Source organism: Ctenopharyngodon idella, chromosome 1 (genome assembly GCF_019924925.1).
Source record: "Ctenopharyngodon idella isolate HZGC_01 chromosome 1, HZGC01, whole genome shotgun sequence".
NCBI lineage: Eukaryota > Metazoa > Chordata > Actinopteri > Cypriniformes > Xenocyprididae > Ctenopharyngodon > Ctenopharyngodon idella.
In genome coordinates, this window is record NC_067220.1 from 10,919,612 (window position 1) to 10,944,279 (window position 24,668).

Sequence of the window (24,668 nt, forward strand, 5' to 3'; positions counted from 1 at the left end):
CTTCTTCTCCGAAATGAATCGCATTTTTGAGGGCCTAAACATGCTCAAATTCATAAAACTTTGCACACACGTCAGAAGTGGAGAAAATTTACATCTGATATGGGTTTCAGAATTAGGTGTGGCAAAATGGCTCAATCGCGCCACCTACAAAATTTCAATTAAGCGCCATTCGCGCTACGTTTCACGTACAGCTATGAAATTCGGTAGACACATGTAACAGCCCAATATCTACAAAAAAGGCATACAGTGTCCGATCTTCCCCAAACTTCACATGTTTGATAATAGTCTTAGCCTGAAGACATCTACATGGCAATATTCAGTAATAGTCAAAGTGCCACCTGTTGGCAGCAGGAAGTGTGGCACGTCGAAATGACTTCAACTGTATTTACTTGCTTACATGCACTATTCACTGTTTTCCTAAGGCCACCGGGTGGTGGTGGCCCCGGGTGCGAGAGCCCTTTCATCGCTGCTTGCAGCTTTAATGAGTGTTGAAATTTTCATACCTATTTTGCAAAAGGGAGGACAACAGCCTTTTTCTCTGTTTTCTCTAGTAAGGTAGCACTGATTTTAAAAAAACGTTTCACCATTCTACTGTATAGACAGCCAAGTTTTATTGACAGTACTCTTTTTCTTTAATTTCATTTACTTTCTTTAACCCATATGCACAATTTATCTAACAAAAAAGCAATATTTTTGTAATAAAACACTGTTTACACAATAAAAGCATGGTTGACGGAGCAGAACAGTAATGACTCTGAAGGCTGTGTGGGGGTCTTTGAGCTTGGCGCTCAATAATTACAGCCCTTGACTGACATGCTGATCAGCTAAACACAGCTAAAATTTGACTGCTGCCTGCTGAAAGACCAGCAAAGCATCACTAACATCAAAAAAACTAAAAATATTCTTTGCATTGTTGTCATTCCCATTCATCTCAGTCCTATAAAAACAGGAACGCAAAGATACAGGAGCTCAGCAGGGAGCAGCCGTTCACTTTGTGTTGGTCATGTGGTTCGTCCCCTGCTCTGAATCTGTGCCAATCTACATAGAAGAAACAGGGCTCATATCCCATTCTGGCCTTGATATTCATGTATATTTCATATGGATTGAAATACTAAGGACTCAAATTAGGAACAATAACTGAGGATCAAACAGAAAAACGATCTGTTTAAAGCTGAAGATGGTGTTAAATGTGACTCACAGCACTGATAAAAACAGAAGCCTGTCAGATACAAGAGGAACTCCACCTACTGAAGGCCAGATATGATATCAGCAGCTTCCTACTCAAACAACAGCAGGAAATACACTTTAGACACAGACTCATTTATACATGAGCAGCTCTAAGTGAAACGCCAACATTTTCTCAAAATTATTCATGGATAAAATCAACCAACTCTGAAATTAATCACAATATATAAATTATAAACTCATTATAAACTTTGATTTGCACCACAAAGTAACTGAAAATCTGGGAAAAAATAGAAAAAGTACAAGACAGTTTAGTTAATGTATTTTAATGGACAACTCATCCCACAATCTATTAAAATGTGTATATTAAATGGAAGTGAATGGATCAGAAACGATGATAGTACTGATTAAAAGTTTAAAAACCTGCAAATTAATATTTATTATACTATATTTAGTATTATTTATATACTATTATTGTTTAATTAATATTTTGAATTAGCTTTTATTTTTCTTATATTTTTAGTTGTTTTCATTTTAATTGTAGTTTATATATTTTTTTTTATAATTTTGGTATGTGCTTTTTCATGTTTATACATTTCTAAATATAAAAAAAAATCTAAACAGTTTTAATTTTATTTCAGTTTTAGCTTAGACTTTAAAAATGTTCTTTATCCAATTTTTATCTAATATTTGTATTTTATTTCAGCTTTATTTCAATTAAGAAATGTTTTAATACTTTGTTTTAACTTTTAGTCGATGAAAATAACATTATGAATATAAATAAGACAATAAATATACATTAGAAATTTAAAAAAGTTTTTTCTTTTATGTGTGAGGAAACAAATTATATAAAAATTTATATATATATATATATATATATATATATATATATATATATATATATATATATATATATATATATAAATTTTTATATAATGGAAATTTATGTATATATATATATACACACACACATATACATATACACACACATATACATATATACACATATACACATACATATATATACACACATACATACATACGTACATACACATACACACATACACACACATATACATATACATACATGGGAATAAACCTTCCAGAAGCAATGCAGCTGAAAATGTTTCACTCTATTAAGTGGTCTAGAAACAGAAACACACAAGCACGCACCCTCCCACACAAATGTCTTTTGATAAAGGCCAACCTTCACTTAGACTTGAGATGAATTTCTGCCTTGTAAAAAAAAAAAAAAAAAAGAATGCTAGAGAGTCTTTTACATAAGGAATGAAGTTGGGTTCACATGCCAGCCGAGCCCAGAGATCTGTTAAGTGTCTGTGTCGGGCGGCCGTGTGAAGGGTCTGTTGCCCATTACCGCCAGGCCAAATACTTCCCAAGCTAAACATTGGAGCGTGAAAGCCGAGCTGAGAGCTGCACAAATGCTCTATTCACAAACAAGAGGATCTGGTGGCCAAACGTCTCACACACCTCAGTGTGAACTCACACGGGACGCAGAGCGCTTCTATTGTTGTTATTCTAGATGATCCATGAATTATTAAAGCACAATATTGAAAGTATTGAAGGAAAACATAAAACTTTAATGTGGTTATGCCTAAGCTAGTTAATACAAGTGGAATGAATTGCATACTACTCTTATTATTTTTTGCAGTATGCATGCTGTGCATGGTATGGGAATTTTCAGTATGTATCTGCCAGAATCAGAATAAGACTGCTGTATTGCTTAATGCCCACTGTATACTGACTACTATTTTAAGTACAATGTGAATTACCACACATTATGCAATGATAAACAATACTGTTGTCAAATGATTGCATGTATAAATTAGCAACTGGAATCCAGTTATCTGGACAAATGTAGTGTAAAAATGTTTTAGCTTTTGTAATGAGATGCTAAAATGTGCCGTTATCACTTCTGCTTCATTTGTCACACTGGAAATGGAAGGTCAAATTGAGTGCATTGCATCTGGATATTTCATGCATACATAAACGTGCATATGGCACACATTATTCTGAGCATTTCCAACCAAAAGTGAAATGCACTCAACTTGCACTCAATCCATTATGATGAATGAACCGAAAGAAATATCAGCCACAATTTGATCAGAATTTTTCAAACTAAACAATAGGATAATGGATAGCACTTGCTGAATGAATGCATAAATGCACAACTTTTATTTTTACATACTGCATATGGTTTAAAATTATGTTCTTTTTAAAATAGTATAGTGCAGCATACAGTATATTAGTGTTGTCAAAAGTACCAGCCGCGATACCAAGTCGGTACTGAAATTTTAAAAATGTGACACATTAAGTGCTGTTCGTAAAAACCTCTGATTGGCCATTATGTTCATGCGCTCAACAGATATGGCTGTGATTGGCTACAATGATCAATGCTTCAAAAACATGTTGTAAATAGACATCAATGACAATCTTCACCGAGCGCTTACACAGATACACACAGGAGCGTTTGAAAGGACCGGTCCACTGATAGATGCCTGCTTTCAAACGCTCCCATTCCTGCTTTCAAACACTTCCGTGTGCTTTCAAACGCTCCCGTGCGATGATTATTGTAGCCAATCACAGACAAATATGTTGAGCGGGTGAACACAATGGCCAATCAGGGGTGTTTACGAATCCACTCAACAGCGCTCAAAGTGTCACATTTTTAAAATTTCAGTACCGACTTGGTATCAAAGTCGGTACTTTTGACAACACAGTATATACTGAGCAATATGCAGTATAAACAACTATTTGTATATACAGTAGAGAGAGAGAGAGAGAGAGAGAGAGAGAGAGAGAGAGAGAGAGAGAGAGAGAGAGAGAGAGAGAGAGAGAGAGAGAGAATATGCAGTACAGTATGAACTGGTCTCTTGCCCATTTTAAAGCAGACAGGAAACAGCAGTTACATAAGATAAATGACTAATTGTATGAAGCCAGTGAAGAATCTCATTTGCCGTCTTGCTCCAGCCATCCTGCCAAATCCTTTGCATTTTTCTCAATGAATCGCCCTGTGATGGAAACTTGTGTTTGGGGTGAAGGGAACGAGCCTTCCGGTCGCCTACATGGACACACATCAGGCCTGCTGACGGATCTCAACCTCAGCTCTTGAACTGACATATCAGCTCTTGTTTTTGGGAATAAATGCAAAGTTAAACTAATAACCCTAATGAGGGACAGACAGTTAGTCAATAGTAACACATGACAGAGAGGATAATCTCATGTCAGTGCTGCAGAAACTCCAGTACATGAAATGTACTCTATACCAGATTCATCACTGACCTCAAGCGGATATTCATAATTTATGGAGGTTCAGGGATCTGGAGGAAGTTAATGTAGCGACTATGTTCAAGGAAACTGTACCACACTAGCTAAGTTTCCATTCCAAAGTTTTTCCTACATCATAAATGACTTGCCTCTCAGAGCGCGCAGACAAAACGCAATAAACGCTGTCACGTTCTCTTGTGTTCAGGTTGGTTTTTGGGAACGCAATCATGTGAGTCGCAATTTATTAGTTTGGCATTTCAGAATGATCAAACCAGCATTTGAGATGCTGTGATGTGATTGGTCTGCTGGTTAGTCCAGTTATCCAGTCACATCCACTGTTGAGGCAAAATCACCTGTGTTTTTTTTACGCATCGAGGGATTTGTTCAGTAAATGTGTTTCCATCAAAGTTTATGCGCATGTTTTCTTAACAGATAAAAAAAATGTATCCGCCTCAACTGAGCACATACGTATTTTACGCACATTTTTAGAATTTATATGCGCATCTTGGTGTTTCCATACAGCATTTTTTATGAGATATCCCAAAAAATGCGTATAAAAATAGGTGGATGGTTTTACTGTTCACAGAAAACAGAGTAAAATCGAATTATAATTTATTTATACCCACACAATATACATAATAAAAAATAAAATATTTAATAAAATGGAAGATATTAAAAAAATAAATATTTATTCATATTATAATACTTATAAAAATATAATAAATATTACATTTTATTACATAAAATAATAAAACCACAAAATAATGTTAAAATAAAACAAAAAATATTAACCTAAAATAATAGAAAAACTAAATAATATCAAGAAATATATTAAAATAAAATAAAACAAACAAACAATACATAAATAAATGGTAACAAAAAAGCAGTGGTTGACAGGTAGAAAAGATTTATTCCTTAAATGTCAAAAGAAGCGGTGAAGAGGGCAGCACGCCAGCACACTGCTTAACACCAAGCAGCTTTGCGATTTCTCTCGCCGTCTGACATATGGCAATGATTTTTGCTCATTAGCGTACCTGACTTCAAAGCCACGAACAGGTCCACCTGAGAGAACGAGAGCCCTCCGGGAACAACGCTCACTAAAACCACCCAGACACCGTCTCCTAGACATGTGCCCTACACGTGAATATTAATATCCCTCCCTGCTGGGCCGAATGCACACAGGTAGTCTAGCACACCGCATAAATTTGTGCTTCCTCCAATAGCAACAATTGTGGGACACTCGCTCATCAGAGGACAGGAAAAATCTCTTCAGTTTCCATAGGAACAGTCAAGTTGTGCATCTGCGCAGCTGGTGAGAGGTGCTGTACCACTGCATTGATACAGTAAAATCAGATCTTTTGCCTTAATAACATGAAATTAATATGCAACATGTTTTTTTCAGTTCATTCATGAAAACATTTGCTTTCTCAATGCATGTTCCTGTCCGAAGTTTGTGTGATCTTCCATAATACGGAATTAAAATGATTTGCAAACGTAATTTTTATGTTGATTGGTGTTGAGCTATTTAGTTTGAAAGCTACATTTGAAATATCTATGAAATTCAATTTTGCACAAGATTGCATTGTGACCTCTAAGGTGTTTTCAACCAACTTAATGATCTGCATTTCACTGAAGGCCTCTGTGTGATTATGCACCTTTATGTGGCCCTGGTGAGTCCTTATAGCACACTGTCAGTGGAGTTTTACAGCCGCTCGGTGTCCCACAGGTCAGGTTTAAGGGCGTACGGCATCTTTACAGACTCAAAGGAATGAGCTGCAATTAATCTACCGCTGCATGTACGACACAGAAATGGTCTAAATAAACCTTTTAACTCAATGATGTGTGACTACAGCTCGGGAAAATAACAGCAAAAAGAAAGGAACAGAATGCCAAAGCCTGAAGATATGGAAATATATCACCCATTAAAAAGAACTGCTCTGGAAGAAGCATATGCAAAAATAAATCCTGGAAAATGGATATTCAGTTTCAAAATGAGGTATTTAAAAGTTCATTAAAGTACAAAACCCTTGGGAAAACAGAACTTTTGTGGCATTTTGAGCTAATCTAAAAGCTATTGTACTGCTAAAAGATGCAAATGTACACAAACAACATTTTGCAATAACGTGCACTTATGAAACTTTCACAATAAGAACAGTCACATGTTTTAAGAAAGTTAAAAAAAAATTAATTAAAAAAAAATTTAATGTTGACTTAAACATAATTTCAAAGGCAGCTATCATGTTTCCTTTAAATTATACATCTTTTCAGCTCTCTTTTCTAAGAGGAAAGAATGGCAAAGACAAAGTCAAAGCACCACCCAAACACATTCATGCATACTAACAACAGATAACATGAATCCAGAAGGGAAGCAATTTCCTGCTCACAAATAAGAGCAGAAAACATGCCAGCGAGGGACTGAATGAACCCAATGTATTCAGAGGCATGAGATGACCAACCCTGACCAGTTAAAGACACGTTTCATTGGGTGGGAACAGATTTTTGTGGGCAAAAATTTTCCTTGAGGTCACATTTTCCAAAATGAAATAACATGAAGTTCCTCTCCTATATGGAGACCTACATCTAGAGAAGTTGGATTATCCCACAGACTTACATTGAAGGATGGACTCGAGCCATATATACAGACCAGGGGCCGGATTCATTCTTAAAGAGCACCTATTCTGCTTTTTTCCATGTTCATCTTTCTTTAGTGTGTAATGTTTGCTGTTTGAGCATGAAAAAGATCTGCAAATTTCCAATGCAAAAAGTCACTTCAAAGGGAGTTATTCTCTATATCAGTGCGCACTGTTTCTGAACTCCCTGAAATGCCTCCATTGTAGTCTTGAGTTTTCTTCCGGGAACAAACACGTCACAATATTCCTCATTTAAATAATTCCCACCCAAGGCAAACACAAAATAAAGGGGTGGGGTCTGGTTGAATTAGTAGTGTGTTGAAACTCGCGGTTACGGTAAGGGCCGTGACATTTCCAAACACGCTCGAAGTGCTTGACCAATCTCAACACACTGATCCAGCCGACCAATCAGAGCACATTGTGCTTTTCAGAAGGAGGAGCTTCATAGAGACAGGAACTAAACAGAGCATTACTGACAGATTGGGAAGAGAGGAGCTGCAACAATGTCAAATTTGTGAAAATAAACTGTTTTTTGAACATTCAAGCATGAAAACCTATACTAGTAAATGAAGACTTTGAAAAAGGGCATAATAGCTCTCCTTTAAATTCTTTCTTAAGAAGATTTTCGTGGATCCGGCCCCAGAAACCTCCTATCAAAGCACATGTTCAGAAGTAAAGGGGTTCAGGAACTGGGCTGGTCTGGTAGCAGCGTTTAATAGGTCGGTTGATGTTTCCTGTGGTGCTAAATCAAAGATAAAAGAACCGAAGAGGAGTGGGAGCGAGTGCCAGCCGCTGCGGTCAGTCTGTGATGATTACTGCAGGAAAACAGCAATTACCAGCATGTACCGATCAACAGCATGAGGTAGGCATGTCAGAATCACCACAGGCTCACAAACACCACCCCTTCAACTGTGTGCTGTACACTGTTATGTTTCCTATACAAGAATGAAACATTCAGGAAATACAGATATGCCATGAGTGAAGCTGTGAAATGAGAGCTAATATTTAATATAAACAAAATGAAATTGTTAAGAAGGGCCACATAATCACTGGCTTCAAATCCCTGCATTGTTCAACTGTAAAACTGATGTTTTGCGCACATAAAAAACATTTGCTAACTATATGCGTTATAATAAAAGTAGTTATGCTTATTATATGTATTATCTATAAAATTCAGCATGCAAACAATTCCTTGACAATTTACTAAGGTAACCATAATCCAAAATATTATAGCTCATGCTGAAATAACATCTTAAACCAGCCTAAACTGGTTAACAGCTGGGTGATAGTTACATTTTGTGACAATAAACAATTAAGCCGTTGAGATTTGCTATATTGTATATATCGCGGGATAAGTTTATATTTCGCTTTACGTGAGTATTTTGTGTCAATAAAGTTGGATATATTTATATTTTGCTTTACGTGAGTATTATTTGTGTCAATAAAGTTGGATATACTTATATTTGGATGGATGGATGGATGGATGGATGGGCGGACGAACGGTATGGACGGATGTATGCAAATGAAGTTGGATATATTTAGATATCTATCTTTATATATAGAGCTGGGCGATAATATAGTTTACATTTTGCAACAATATAAACAGTCATATAGTTGAGATTTACTATATACTGTGTCGCTTTACTGTATGTATGAAAAAAGATATACAACTTTATAGAGCTGTGATAATATAGTTGATATTGTGCAATGATATAAACAGTAAATCAGTTGAGATTTAAAAGAAAGTTAACAGCTTTATGCTAGTAACAACCTGCATCATTTGGAAAGCATCATCTTTGAGTAAAAACATCAGGTAAGCAAATGTTATGTGAATGCAGAAGATTCTAGCTATGCAATTTCACACAACATTGCGTCAAAATTTGTCAAAACAATTCATAACACAACACAAACGCTTTGTATTCTCAGTATTGCTTTAAGCTACACAACTAATGTCAAGTTAAACTGTTGACGTTTATATCAAGCTACCTGAACAATAACACACCAAGTTCGCTGTGCAATTCAAAACACTGAAACAATCCCGACCCTTCATGAGGTTTACGTGTAATCATAAATACATGAGCAGGATTTAAGCACATTCCATCTAGTGTCAACACTGGCCCATTCCGCCATGATCCCGTTAGCTGGAATACTGGTGGATTGGAGGGGCAGGAAGCAGACGGGATTGTGGGATTGTTGAGGGGATTATCCCGTGACGGCTGAGGCCTCGGGCTTCCCTTCGCTTCCAGAGATGATTAGTGCATTCATGAGACCGCGCTGCTGCATTATTCATCAAAGATTCACCCAAAAACAAGCTTTTCCATCATTAGCCGCATGCATTATGCTAGCTTTAGCGTAATGAGGTAGCAGGGTTTGGCACTGCTAAGCTTTTGTCAGTGGGAAAGGGAAGATATTACAGTTAAGCTGGGAATATGTGCCATAATAGCGGTACCTGGCTATTACGATGATCCATGGAGAGGCAAAAAGTACTTAAACAAAAGCATTTCATATTTTTTAAACAAACAGATGTGGCCTAGTGGTTAGCGTATACGCACCACCACTGATCCCATTCATTACTCGTCAATCCTCTAGATAAAAGTGACAGCTTTGGATTAGCATAATACTTGCGCTATTTTCAGTAGTATATAGGTTACAATGCACAATATGGACATTTTCTGTACGCACTGAAAAACAATACTACATTACATTTGCCAAAATGTGCAGTATACAATCAGAACTCACTGGGAAACTATTTCCCACAAGATAAATCCCTACTAAATCATCCATTTCCAGTTAAGTAATATCAACTTCATGACTCAATATTTGACCTATTCAAAGTAGTGTGAATATCCAAAATTGGGCAAGTGCTTGGTCAAACAAAGTCAATATTTGAAAGAGGGGGAAAATGAAAGAAAAACAAAAAAGTCAAATTATATAACTGGATGCCACTTGCTTGATCAAAAATACGTATACATAATGAGATAATGTGATCTTTAAAGCATTATCACTGCATTTTGCATATCACATACTATCTTTACAAAATAGTAGTCAGTATACTGACAATAAAGTGTGTAGAAATACATGCAGAACAAATCTATGTGCAAAACTTTTATTTAAAAAAGCAAATTGTTGCATTCATTTGTAAAACTATTCTTTACAAAAATTGTATTTATTTTTTTAAAGAAATTAATACTTTTAATCAGCAATGATGCATTAAATTGATCAAAAGTGACAGTAAAACATTTATAAAGTTACAAAAGGTTTCTATTTCAAATAAATGCTGGTTTTTTAACTTTCTTCTCAAAGAATCCTATATCAAAATTTCCACAAAAAATATTGATAATATTATTAACATTGACAATCTTAAATTTTTAATAAATGTCACAATATTACTGTTTTTACAGTATTTTTGGTCAAATAAATGCAGCCTTAGAATAGACTTTTAAAGACATTAAAAAAAAAAAAAAATCTTAAAATCTTAAAATGGCAGTGTGTTATAAATTAACAATGGACAATACTATACTTACCCTACATTAATAAATGATTTGTTCGTTAAAAGATTATGATACTTAATGCATTAACTAATAAAACTTTTTTATTAGTTTTATTAGACTTTTGCCAACTATTCTATGTAAATTGTCACATTGAACTGAAAAACAACAATTTATGTAATAACTCAGTTATATAAAACAAGTAATTTAATACAAGTTTTAATATATGCAGACACTTTTGATGAATTAATGACAACTATTCAGCACCCGTTCTGCTAGACACATCCTTCAAAATGCCAGCTAAGGTCAGGAATGAAGGATAAAGGATGAACTGGTGACACACAGATGAGAGATTATCCATCTGCCGAGAGCCATCTTTACCTTTTCACAACTAGCCGGCTTAACCGACACTAGCAACCCTACAGTTGAGGATCTATTTCAAGATATCTTCAGGAGAGGATTTAGGAGGAGGTAGTGGCCATGTCACACATCTCATTTGGTCATGTCAATAAAGGGGAAGCCAAACACGGTCTGCTCGCTCCTGAGGGAGTCTCAGCGGGGGGCTAAGCAGGCTAATTCATGTTGAACTCCATTCAGAGAGGTAAACTGGAACTAACAGACTGGGTAGCAACTGATTACACGTAATCTGGATTATTTAATCAGATTCCAAAAATTATATACTTGTAATTAGGTTATATATTAGGTTAAAATGCTCATACTCAGACTACAGTTACATTTTTATTGATTACATGATTACATAACATTCACAGAATGGCAGGCAATTTCAATACATAAAATCAAGTCCCATCAAATTTTTCTTGTCAAATTTCCTTTCACTTGGAAATTTTCCACATTACACAGGTAAAATAGTTTGTTTCATGTTGACTTTAAAGTGAAGGGACCAGTGAAATAGTTCAAGGTCATCAAGTCTTTTTCTTTTTAAAGAAATAAATACTTTAATTCAGCAAGGATGCATTAAGCTGATCACAAGTGACAGTAAAGACATTTATAGTTTTACAAAAGATTTCTATTTCAAATAAATGCTGTTCTTTTGAACTTTCTATTCATCAAAGAATCCTGAAAAAATGTATCACAGCTTTCTTGAGCATCAAATCAGGATATTAGAAGGATTTCTGAAGGGTCATGTGACACTGAAGACTGGAGTAATGATGCTGAAATTTTAGCTTTGATCACAGAAATAAATTACACTTTACAATATATTCACATAGAAGACAGCTATTTTTAATTGTAATAATATTTCACTATTTTTACTGTATTTATCAAATAAATGCAGTCTTTACTCAAAAAAAATGGACTTATTGTTAGTTTCACTCAAACCATTCTTGTTCACATTAAACTAAATTAAATTGAGTTTGTTCAACAAGTTATTCTTTGAGTGCATTTTGTAGAGCATATTATTAATTTAATAAGGTAAATTAAGTCAATAAATGTGTTCACGTTGTGTAATAAACTTTTATAAATTTAACATAACATTAAGTAAACTGCACATATAAATATTATGTAACAGTGACAAATTCAATGATTCATGATTTGTATTTAATCAAAGAAACTTTGTCAGCTTTACTTGAATTTCTTTTGTTCATACAACTAAATTATTATTTGTACAAATTACTCAATATAGTTGCGTGGAACCCACTTGACACTGCTTTTTTAAGTAAATTCAACAATTCAACATTTTGAGTGCTGGTGAGCAAGAGACTTTTTTCAAAAACATCTTAAAAATCTTGCCAACCCCAAACTTTGTGTAAATCTGATTCAGTTACTATGCAACAGACTTGCGTTAGCTAGAACACTATCAAATCTAGTGCATCTTTAGATTCTCTGTTGCTATGGTATCACAGATATTTTGAACATGTTTGTGTGTGTACTGACACTCGAAGCCTCTGTGATTCAGTGTAGCCAGTAAATGTCCCTGTCCGACAGGATGTGAGCCTCACTGTGACCGTGTAACATCAGATGCACCTTTGCCCGTGTGAATTATTCAGACTGTGAGATGCTGCTACTACAGTGGTTTTCTGTCTCAGAGGACTTGCGTCTACATAACCACATCCACACACACACACTCACAGATGATCAGGTAACACCACTGACAGATGCCATTACTAGAAACACAATCGATTTAGCACTGCTGAGGGAATTTCGACAATACAAACACAGCGTTGTGTTTTCCAGATGATTTGCAAACATAAATTGTGCTTATTTTTTACCAGTACTATTATAAATGTCACAAAACATCTTCTAAACGATGTTCAAAACATTCAACGGGACATTTCAGAAATTCATTGTAGGTGAACAAACACTATAAACATTGTTGTTAGATGAAAATGCACAAATTGAACGTAGATTTCATGCCTTACGTGAGTAATAAATAAACTAATAATTAGACAATAAGATTAAGTAGGAGTTATTCCATGTTATGAAATAGATGTTTAATAAACCAGTTTTTGGCAAATTTGAGTTAATTGTGATGGTCTGCGTTATCAATTCCAAGTATTATTTTAATTATTATTATTGTATTAAAATAAACTTGTAATCTGTCATCAGTAAATTGTATATCCATTAAGTAGAGGCATTATATAAGCCAACATGTTCTCCAAATATCAGCATTGGTCATTAAATAATATATATATATATATTAGAGATTGACTAATTTATTTTTCCGATTAAATCAACACCGATAACCGATTGCTGGAACAACCGGTTATCGGCAAAAATCCATATCAATAGTTTTTTCTACATTTACTAAAACATTTTTACATTTTAAAGTTGTATCTTTTGGTTAGTTGATGCACTATATAAATTAAGGTATAATTAATACATTAATATTAATATTTATATATTTATTTCATTTAACAAGTACAGTACATTTTCATGGGTTAGCACTTGACTACTGTCTGACTACATTTTGGTTTGACTGTACATAAAATAGACCACTTTGAATTCTGTTACTGAAAATAAAACTTTGAGAAAATATTCATATTATATATAACCCAAAAAAGTTAATTTAAGGGAATGAAATAAAAGCGATCAGACCATGAAATTCTCTCAGTTGTACCGACAACACAACTGCAGGGTAATTCTTTGAATAAAAAATGAATTCTTTGAATAAGAAATAAACCTTGACAAAAGAGCCAAACTAAAGTGAAGCTTCAGAGCTTCTGAATGGCCGTTCGCTCCAAAAATTCAAATTGAAAGGTAGTGAAGTAAAACATCAGCTACGCTCAGTGGACGTAAATAATGTCAGCGCTGCAACATGTTCAGATAGCAAGACAATCTGGATATGCAAATGGCAAAGAACTAATTTGGTTCACACAATGTGAGCCCAAGCCCGTGTCCGTGTTGTGTGCCGGCTTTCCTGTAAGGGCCGTGTCTCTTCCTGTTGGACAATCTGGGAGAGCAGAGAGGCAGTTTTCACTGTGAATCTTCACAGAAAACTGCAACTTATATAGAAGCACCAAGCAGAAATCCTTCTTTACTTTGTTGAAATACTTGGAATGTTGATTCTAGATTGTTATCCTTAACATGGGAGAATCTCTCTACGGAATTTAGTTATTTATCATCCTAAATAAAAATAAAAATTATAAAAATGTATTTTAAAAATATATGGGAGAATCTCTCTACAAAATTTCATTATTTGTCATCCTAAATAACAATTAAAAATTATTTTTTAAAAATTGTAAAAATATATGGGAGAATCTCTTTATGAAATTTAGTTATTTGTCATCCTAATTAATAAAATATATAAAAACATTTTTTTAAATATATGGGAGAATTTCTCTGTGAATAATATTATATATATATATATATATATATATATATATATATATATATATATATATATATATATAAACTAAGAATAATTTTAAAAAATTCAAAACAATATTCATTTTTAGGACAATTTATTTCTATGATAATTAAGCACATTTCAATTAAATTCTTATTACTGTAATACAGTAATACAAATCTTCCTGTTTTTTTTCCACTAAAATCATAATATTAAAAACATAAATCAAACATAATATATACTAAACACTACCAAATTACAATTGCACTTTGCAATCATAATATATCATTAATGTTTCTAGATAATAACATCATAAGAACGATGACAATAATAATGAGAATTTAGGGATTCAAAAGTGCATAATCCTCAAGAAAGTCACACTGCAAAAACGTACTTTGCTGTCTTTATGCAACATATAATTTCTTATTTTTGATTGTATATTTTGGGGTTAAATATGACGTGGACATGTTCATGAGATTCATCAATGTATGTAAAAATATCTGAGGCCAATGTTTTTGTCTTAAAAATACAGTCTGTATACCATACCTCTTTTTTCTCAATTCTAAATGACAGTCTTGCATGAAGAAGGAAACCACAGACTCCAAGCATCCAATAACATCCCCAAACATCATGACACACCCTCCATTATAGGAATACTCTGCATTTTCTCTCTTTTTCAACAAACCAGAGCATTAGCTAGAAAGCATAACTACACACAACCCATGTGTAACTGTCTTGGTTAGAGTTCATTACAGCTGCCCTTTACCAAAGCCTAATATGGTTAACTCAAAACGAGCTGTGCAAGCAGACTGAATGTTTATATCTCTGAATCAGCTATTGCTGGAAAAGCTGCAGTTTTGTCAAACACCCTCATTAAGCCAATTTAGACAATGAGCCGTTGCTGTACTGTGGGTTTGTAATTGCCAACTAACACAAAAATAGAGAGTTAAATAAGAGTAATTCCATAACCGGATAGCTTAAAATATTATGCATGCAGAATAATTATAAATAATTATGAGATGAAAACAGCCTGAGGACACTTTTTAACACTTTTAACCTGTGCTGATTTGGCATTTTATATACCATGTTCAAAGACTGAATAAAAAGGTATACTAATCTGATATTGTAGCACGTCCAAAAATACCCATGTATGGTATTAAAAAAGGCTGAAATTCTATTGGATTGTGAAAAGGTTTAATACAAATCTAATATATGTCATCCTATGATGACAAAACCTTGTTAATTCTGTGATCTGTATGTGAACTTAGAAACAGGAACTGTGCCAGGACTATTGGGATTTCCTTATTGAGATCCCATCAAACAGGATATCCTGAATGCTGCAGCAGGGCACTATGATGATGACAACCCTCGCCATGAGGACCACCAGCAGTAACATTAGGCTCTTGGCTCGATTTTAAAACTTTTATTTAACAAGGACACATTAAATTGAAAAATGTATAATGTTACAAAAGATTATATTTCAAATAAATGCTGTTCTTTTTAACTTTCTATTAATGAAAGAATTCTGAAACAAAAAAAAAAAAAAATTCACAAAAATTTGAAGCAGCAGCACAAGTGTTTTCAACATTGATAACAATCAGAAATGTTCCTTGAGCAGTAAATCATCATATTAGAATGATTTCTGAAGGATCATGAAGGATCATGTGACAAGTAATGATGCTGAAAATTCAGCTTTGATCACAGGAATAAATTACATTTTAAAATATTCTAATAGAAAACAGTTATTTTAAATTGTAAACATATTTCATAATTTTTTATGTATTTTTGATAAAATAAATGCAGCCTTGGTGAGCAGAAACAAAAACATTTTTAAAAAGCCTACAGACCTCTAACTTTTGAAAGCCAGCGTATTATGTCGATTGCAAAGATGTAACTTTAGTGAAACAAACATGTTCATCTAAACACGCCAGCACTAGCAACTCTAGTCGACACCAGTATGAAATCATTCTCAGCACAAACCCTCAAAGAAGCTCTGGGTTCCCACAGGAAATCAGCCCTTTCCAATCCCAGCATGCTCCGGTCAGTGAGACTAAAGAAGTTCAGCCAACAACATCCTTCCAACATAGATCAAACTTCAGAACCATCAGGTCGTCTTATCTAAATGATTCCGGGAGCTTCCTTTGCTCCTATTTTGCTCAACAGTGCAAATATATAGTGAACTTTCAGATTAACAACAGAAATAACAAATTTACAGAGTCAGCATGAAATCAAACGTTTGGTCTTATTGTGGATGATTCATAAGTGCATCTTATTCCAAGTGTTTATATGTATGTGTGTGTGTATATAAACACATACATACACTGCTCTGCGATGCGCCACATATTACGTAATCACTTCTGAAAGGTCACGCGTGATGTAGGCGGAAGTACTGAGCAAGTGTTTACAAAGCGACCGTGCAAAGACTAAAGGGGCTTTCGCACCGGAGGAACCTCTTCATAGTTCCTAGAACTATTGGTTGAAGTACCTGGATTTTTCAGTGTTCGCACCGCAGGAACTAGGAGCGATTTTAGTTCTAGGAACTCCTTTTGGGGAAACTAAATTAGCTCCTACTTCAGAGTAGGGTCTAAAACAGGACTATAGGAACTATCAGTGACGTAAGTGTACGTTGATTGGTCAAACGCATGTCAAACACCGGCACCCGGAATTTTTAAAAAGCCATGCAAACATATTTACTTCACGAACATAGAAAACAGCGATAATGGCATTTACCTGTTGTCTGCAGGGTTGTGTTATTTTCTCCACCTCGATCATATGCAATATTGAAAGTTGTCATAGGAGATTGTCTTTTAGCCCCACTTTTGCTCTTTCAGCCGTGTAAATTATGCGTTTACATTCCATCTCTGTTATCACGAAACCCACGACACACAACAAACAGAGCTCCGATCACGGCATCCTCCATTCACCGGTTTTTAGTGTTTGTAAATGCCACACTTAAAGATGCCACTGTTGGCTGCTTCATAGTTCCTATTGCCGGTGCAAATGCAACTAGGAACATGCCCCTGGGGAGAAATTAGTTCTCGGGGAACTATCCTAGTGGCTAGTTCCTATAACGGAGTTCCTAGTAAAATTCGGTTTGAAAGCCCCTTAAGTCAAACGGCCTTTACAAAAAAAAGGTAAAACAACGATGTCGGATGATTTTGAAGTTGGAGGAGAAAATGAGATGGAGTTTTTCGCCCTATCGCAGTACTTCTGCTGACGTCACGCGTGACCTTTCCAATGTGATGCGTGGCGCATCACAGAGCAGTGCAAAATTAGCATTTTTTTTTAGAAAATGACAGATCGTTTCACTAGACAAGACTCTTATTCCTCGTCTGGGATCATGTAGAGCCCTTTGAAGCTGCACTGAAACTGTAATTTGGACCTTCAACCTGTTGAACCCCAGTGAAGTCCACTATATGGAGAAAAATCCTGGAATGTTTTCCTCAAAAACCATAATTTCTTTTCTACTGAAGAAAGAAAGACATGAACATCTTGGATGAGATGGGGGTGAGTAAATTACCAGGAAATTGTAATTCTCCATAAAAAGGAACCTCAACGTGTATAAAATACGAAACCTTCCATCACAAATACACACACAGAGAGAGTCTGATTCCACAAAGTCACAAGCGTATGATACATATTTATGATTTTATACCTCTGGCCTTTGGGGGACAGATAAAGTCTTTCATCATTTTTTATCCATTTCATTATTAATTCCTGCCCAAAGAGGGTGTGCAGTGTAGCAGGTGTGTGAGGTGACGTGCGGCTCAGGCTGTCAGATTCACTTTAGAGATCTGGAGAAGAGTGCAGTGGCTTTTCTATGGCTCAGTCGGAAAGCAGCTGTTCAAGGATTTTTCTGGGAAAAAGAAGAAAAGAGCCGCATTCTTCCCTCACATCAGCTATGAATACACACGACTAGTGAGAGTGGCTAATGACAGCCGTAAAATCAAATGGGTTTTCAACGGCTGATGCCAATATATCTATCAAGCACGGTGGCTGTTATAATAATAGACACATACTGAACTGTTTATTTTTTGCTAGGGTGTTCTTGATGTCTTTCCTAGATGTTTGGGGAGGTTTTTAGCATATAACAGAAATTTATTTAAATTATTTGAAAGCAGAAAAACATCATTATTTATTCATAAGACTGTTGGTAGATTTTATAACTGACAAAAATGTTAGTTATAACACTTATATGGACATGGTTAGGAGGTTTATTGACTGATGCAGATCTCAAAATCACATATTCAGCTTTCAAGTATAATATAATCAAATGCTACATACAATTGTAAGTTGAGTTTACAATCAGCGATTAATGGAAACAAATTAAGCTTTCGACTGATTCAAACACCGAGCTGAAGCATCAAGCCAGGTAAACCAAACTAAAAGCCCTGCTGGTCGACAACAAATGAAATGAAACTGCAGGTGATCCATTCTCCACAAGTCAGGTGTCAAGTCTGGATGGAGACTGATCACCTCAGGAAACCAAAAATCAATTTAAGCGAGACTGACAGTGTTTACTGAACCACCTCGAGGCATTTCTCAACACAGACGGCCACAAAACAGAGCACAGCGCTTTTATAGGCCTTATCTCGCGATTAAAACTGTGTCAGGTGGCGCATGATCGTCAACAACCGGCCCACAGGGCATCACCGGAGGGCAGGGCGTGTCTCCAACGGCCCGTATACATATCACAAACCAGAGGAACAAAGAGTCAGGTATAACAGAATGAGCAGCTGTCCATTTCCTCACTGCTTTTACTTCAGTACGGGTTAATATTATATGTTATATTTTCCTGTCGAGCTCTCAGTCATGAATTCTGATGGATTTCTTCTTCTTTTCACTTACCCAACATGCCTGAGGAGCTTATGGCTCCCTTGGTGACGATCAATGAGGGCATTTTCTCATTAGTGAACAAGACTGAGCTTTTTAACATCATTACCATTCCCCACGGAGCTTAAATGACGAAACGAGAGGGCAAGTGAACACAAAAGAGTCTAAACTTGAGGGGAAAAGCAGCAGACGCTTTAGCATCTTTGCAGGGTTTTTACCACACAATTAAACCTGGGCTGTGCTCGAAATGGAAAATTAGCTTACCGCCTACTCTTTTTTTAAAAAAAATAACACAAATTAGTATGCTTTATGCAACAAACAATTCAAACAATAGTATGCTACACTGTTGTCACGTGACCTCATTACGTTGTCCACTACGTTGTCTTGGAATCAATTATAAAAATATTTAAAAAAAAAAAATTTTCATATAAAATGCAATAAAATTTAAATAAAATACAATAAAATGCAACAAGGTAAAAATGAGTAAGTGTAGTAAAAGAAAATAAAGTGCAATAAAATAAAGCAAAATGCAATGCAAAAACAAAGCAAAATGCAATGCAAAAACAAAGCAAAATAAAATAAAATGCAATTAATTAAAATATAATAAAAAGCAATATGGTGAAATAAATGAGTGCAATAATAAAATGCAATAAAATAAAATAAAGTGCAATAAAACACAATAAAATACAATGCAATGCAATAGAATGAGGAAAATGCAATAAAATAAAATAAATAAATAAATAAATAAAGTAGAAAGCAAACGGTGCCTTACCGAAACCTCAAAGACTTCCTGAGTGTCATCCAGCATCTGGACCCGGATGGAGATCTGTCTGCCGGGTGGCATGGTGGGGGGCCGCTGGCCGGGCTCCAGTGTGCTGATGCCCATGCTCTCAGGGGCCCCGAGCCTCTGGCCCGCCACAGAGGGCCGCTCCTCTGGCTCCACCATACTGCTGCAAACCCACCTGACAACAGAAACCATTTGAACATTTATATGAGGGCCAAAAAGTTTGCAAACACTTCAATAATAACCCTAAACACAGAATCTGCACCATGGTATCTCCACAGCACTTTTCTGTAAGGCTGGTTTGGTGATCACACAGGCCACTGACATTGTTTTCCTTTTTTGCAGCTGGAATTCCAACCTTGTGCTGCCCTGGAAAATGCCAAGGATGATTTATGATTCCTGAAATGTATATTTCTGCAGTAAACTACTTGTGCTGCTATGGCAATTTCTCACACACGTCTTGATGTTAACTCTCATTCTGCCTGGCTGCCAGCTATCCAAATAAACACAGCTGTTAGTTATAACCAGCTAAAAACAACAACAACCACTGGTAAAGAAGAGAACCATACAAATGAACCTGACGGCAACAGGTCTGGCAAATTTGTAAACGCAAAGGTAAATACAATGCAATAAAATGCAATAAAATGCAATGAAATGCAATGAAATGCAATGCAACAAAATGCAAAAACTAAAATGCAATTAAAAAAAAAAATAGGGTTAGAACAAACATTTAATAAAACATTTTGTTTCACAGACATACTTTATTGTTTTAAGCCCATCGGACGGATGGATGAACTTTATTTAAAAAATGACGATGGATGGATGGACAGATGGACGAACTATTTAAAAATGACGATGGATTGATGGAAGGATGGATGGATGGACTTTATTTAAAAATGACGATGGATGGATGGATGGATGGATTAATGAACTATTTAAAATGACGATGGATGGATGGATGGACTTTATTTAAAAATGATGGATGGATGGATGGATGGGTAGGTAGGTGGATGGATGGATGGATGGAGCACATTACTGTTTTTCATCTCTGAGAAATTAAATTCTGTCCGGATATAATTATTATACTTTCACAAAAAATGTTAAACCACTTCTTATATATTTGCTACACATGAAGAATGCAATAATGAAGAATTTCTTTTTTGCACCAGAATCCAACTGCAGGTGAAATATTTTACATTATGGACATAAATACAATAAAAAGGACACAACGATTCCAATGGGAGCATCCCATAGGAAACACGTGGATTCATCCAAACTCATCAAATCCTTATTACTGTAGTGACGGCTTAAAATCAAACAATAGGCCCGCCATCTCTCACCATTGAAATACGCTGAGTTCAAGGATTTAGGAAATCATTAGGAAGGGTTTAGAGGCATTAAATCCAGGGATTTCTAACCCTAAAGAACCTGATCGCACACTGCACCTCCAACATGATGACTGGATTATAAGCTTGTGTACTTGAATAGACCTCCACTTTAACTAACTAAATGGGGAGATATGATTTGAAGCATGTTATAAAAGAAATTTTCATTAAAGATGGAAACTAAGGTACATCTTTTACTAGTTCGTTCCTCATGCTAACCCATCTTTCTGAGGAACTGAGAACTTAATGAAATGCAAATTTGCCCACTTACATCTAAACCCTCTTACGGACGTCCTCCGGAATACTCAAAGCCTTTTAAGGTGAATTCAGTGAAGGAGAAAAGCATAATGGCTGTAAATGACTACATTTTAAGGGTCTAAATTATAAGGAACTCAGCAGAATTATATTTGTCTCTAAAGTAAACACCACAAAATAAGTCCCACTTCTGTGCGTAGTACTCGGAGAGCTGCCTCCTCGGTTAGGAACCAGCCCAGAGCCTCATTTACCTTCATTAAAAGGGTTATTCGATAAAATTTTAATAGAGCATTTCTGTGAACATCAATCTGTTAACAGCAATCATAAACCGAAGATTTATAGTCTTTCCTTCTCTGCATTTTGGCAAATGTTCTGGCGTTGATGTTGCTGAGTTGTTTTCTGAATAAATAACAGGTATCTACCAGTCTGCTCTCAGATATCAACCAATGAAAAACACATATAGCTCAAACACAGAATTATTTACTATGGGAATCACAAATGGGCCAAACTTCACCATTGAGGCTAATGACAGCCTTAAAACACTTCCCTTCCCAATCTAAGGAAACACATATGCCTCACTGGATAATCAAACGTAAAAACTGTGCTTCTGTATCAAAGAGAGATGAGAGACCAATTATCCGCTCAGCTCATGCCACTAAAAAGCTTCTCCTATGACAATGTAAAGTGGTTGCCACGGATACAACACTTTCAATCTTTCAAAAAAGACCTCTCAGTAGTACAGCACAAACGAACATGTACAGTAGCATTTTCCCGTGTCTACTCAACACAGGGGATTTACATAGGCTACGGTAAACAAACATGACAAGTGAAAAACGGCACTGCTGCATGACAAAGCAAAGGATCATGATTCAATTCTGCATACAGAGCATGCAAATGACACAAAGATTAGTTCATCTAAAAATACCAGACCCTAGAGCTGCATTATTAATATTTAAAAGATAGAGATCTCGATTCAAACACCCAAACACCCAAACGACAACGATTTGGCTGTCTATTAATTCTTTGACAAGTACGATTACAGCAAACATTTAGAGAGAGCCAGAGAGAGCAGCTGTCATGTATAGGTATGAAACAGCTTCACAAACCACACCGTATTATTATTTCTGTGTTACAATAATTCAAATTATCACAGTAGTGGGATACTGTACTGGGATAAACGGTTATAGTTCAGATTTAAACACTGATGTCTATGGTAGCGATCTAAATAGAGTAAAACACCTTTTGAAAGTAACTTACTTGAGGAGTCAAATAAAGATTGTATCAGTTACATCGTTACACCCGTAGGTGGTGACAAGTGACTGTTAAAAAATGTATTTGTCATTGAATCATTTAATTGTTCAAAACGCTGATTCATCCAGCATTGAAATGAGTCTTTATGAGTGAGTCATTGAATCATTCATTCAAGAGATTTGTTCAAAAACGCTGATTCATCCAGCAATGAAACAAGTGAAGTCTTTAGGCTTGTTCGAGATGCATCGGTGCTGCGCAGACCGATCGGCGTATGACATCAAAGTACCGTGAGAGCATTTGGAGACAATACTACACCTCTGCTTTTGAATCGGTCTTGCAGCACTTTGATGTCATATGACGATCCGTCTGTGCAGCGCCGATGCGTCCTTTTATGAGTGAATCATTGAATCATTTATTCAAGAGATTCGTTCAAAAATGCTGATTCATCCAGCAATGAAACAAGTGAAGTCTTTATGAGTGTCATTGAATCACTCATTCAAGATATTTGTTCAAAAACGCTAATTCATCCAGTAATGAAACAAGTAGTTTTTATAAGTGAGTCACTGAATCATTCATTCAAGAGATTCTTTCAAAAATGCAAATTCATCTAGTAATGAAACAAGTGAAGTCATTATTAATGAGTCATTGAATCATTAATTTAAGAGATTCATTCAAAAATGCTGATCTATCCAGTAATGAAACAAATGAAGTGACTGAATTTAAAATATATATATATTTCAAATTAATTAAATATTTTTAAATAGACTGCAGCAATTAACATTGTCAGAACCTCTAGTAAATTATTAAGTTATTTTGTTTAGTGAATCATGTACTCTATTTTAAACAAATAAATCGTGATTCTCAATTAATTCACAATCATGCAACTCTATCAGACACACTGAATCAAATGGTGTAGGATTTACTTTGAAACAGTTCACTCATAAATTGCTAGTAAATTTCACAAATAATTGCAAAGAAACAGCAAGTAACACATTAATTAATTTGTAAAATTATATATCTTTTCTAAGTTGTAAATAATTTAAAAAAAATGGACAAATACTGCAGGACGACGCAAAGAAGACTAAACCTCAATGCTCAGTGTTTTGATTACTTCAGTAACACTAACTGGAGCAATAATAAACAAACACATTCCAGCAATGATTGATTCTCTGATCCAGACACTGAACTCTCATCTGATTCCCAAAGAATTCCATTCTTCACCAGCGCTCAGATGTGTGCTAGAGACAAGTCACAACAGGTTAACAAGCATGAGGGGGTTTCTGCATTTACACAGTCAGAACCGCCCCCCACCCCAGCACTGGAATCTCCTCAACCATACATCACTGATCCCACTGTGTTTGGGAGTCTATCCTGTGGTATTATGTCAGTGACTACAGTAGATGAGGTTAAGGGCTGATAAATAGAGCTTATCAGACATTTACAAGGCTTTGTTCATCAAGGGAACAAGGAAGCGTGAGATGTTCACTGTAACAAACACATGACCTGGGCTTACCTGTGATATAAGATGACGAAGAAAATGTCATTTTATTCAGAAAGGAGATTCAGAAAATGATGGTGTATAATATTTTTTCAGGGCTAATAACTAACATAAAATTGAATACAATATAAAAATAATTTAAAAAAAAACTAACAATGGATATTTATTTATCTAATCTAAATAATAAGTAAATAAATCATTATAAATATAATAAATAACTTATTTTACACAATTTACTTAATAAAAAAGTAAAAATGTTTTATTAATCT

At 35.3% G+C, this 24,668-nt stretch overlaps 1 protein-coding gene across 1 annotated transcript in view; it reads right to left on the reverse strand.

Annotated features, from left to right (window-relative positions):
• The window catches only part of farp1 (FERM, RhoGEF (ARHGEF) and pleckstrin domain protein 1 (chondrocyte-derived)), an 80,613-nt gene that overhangs the window by 48,617 nt on the left and 7,328 nt on the right, over positions 1–24,668 (reverse strand). Inside the window, exon 2 of the mRNA XM_051889313.1 lies at positions 19,999–20,188. Within this exon, the coding sequence (XP_051745273.1) occupies positions 19,999–20,172 (174 nt within the window). The 5' untranslated portion in view covers positions 20,173–20,188. The remainder of the gene's footprint in view (positions 1–19,998; positions 20,189–24,668) is intronic.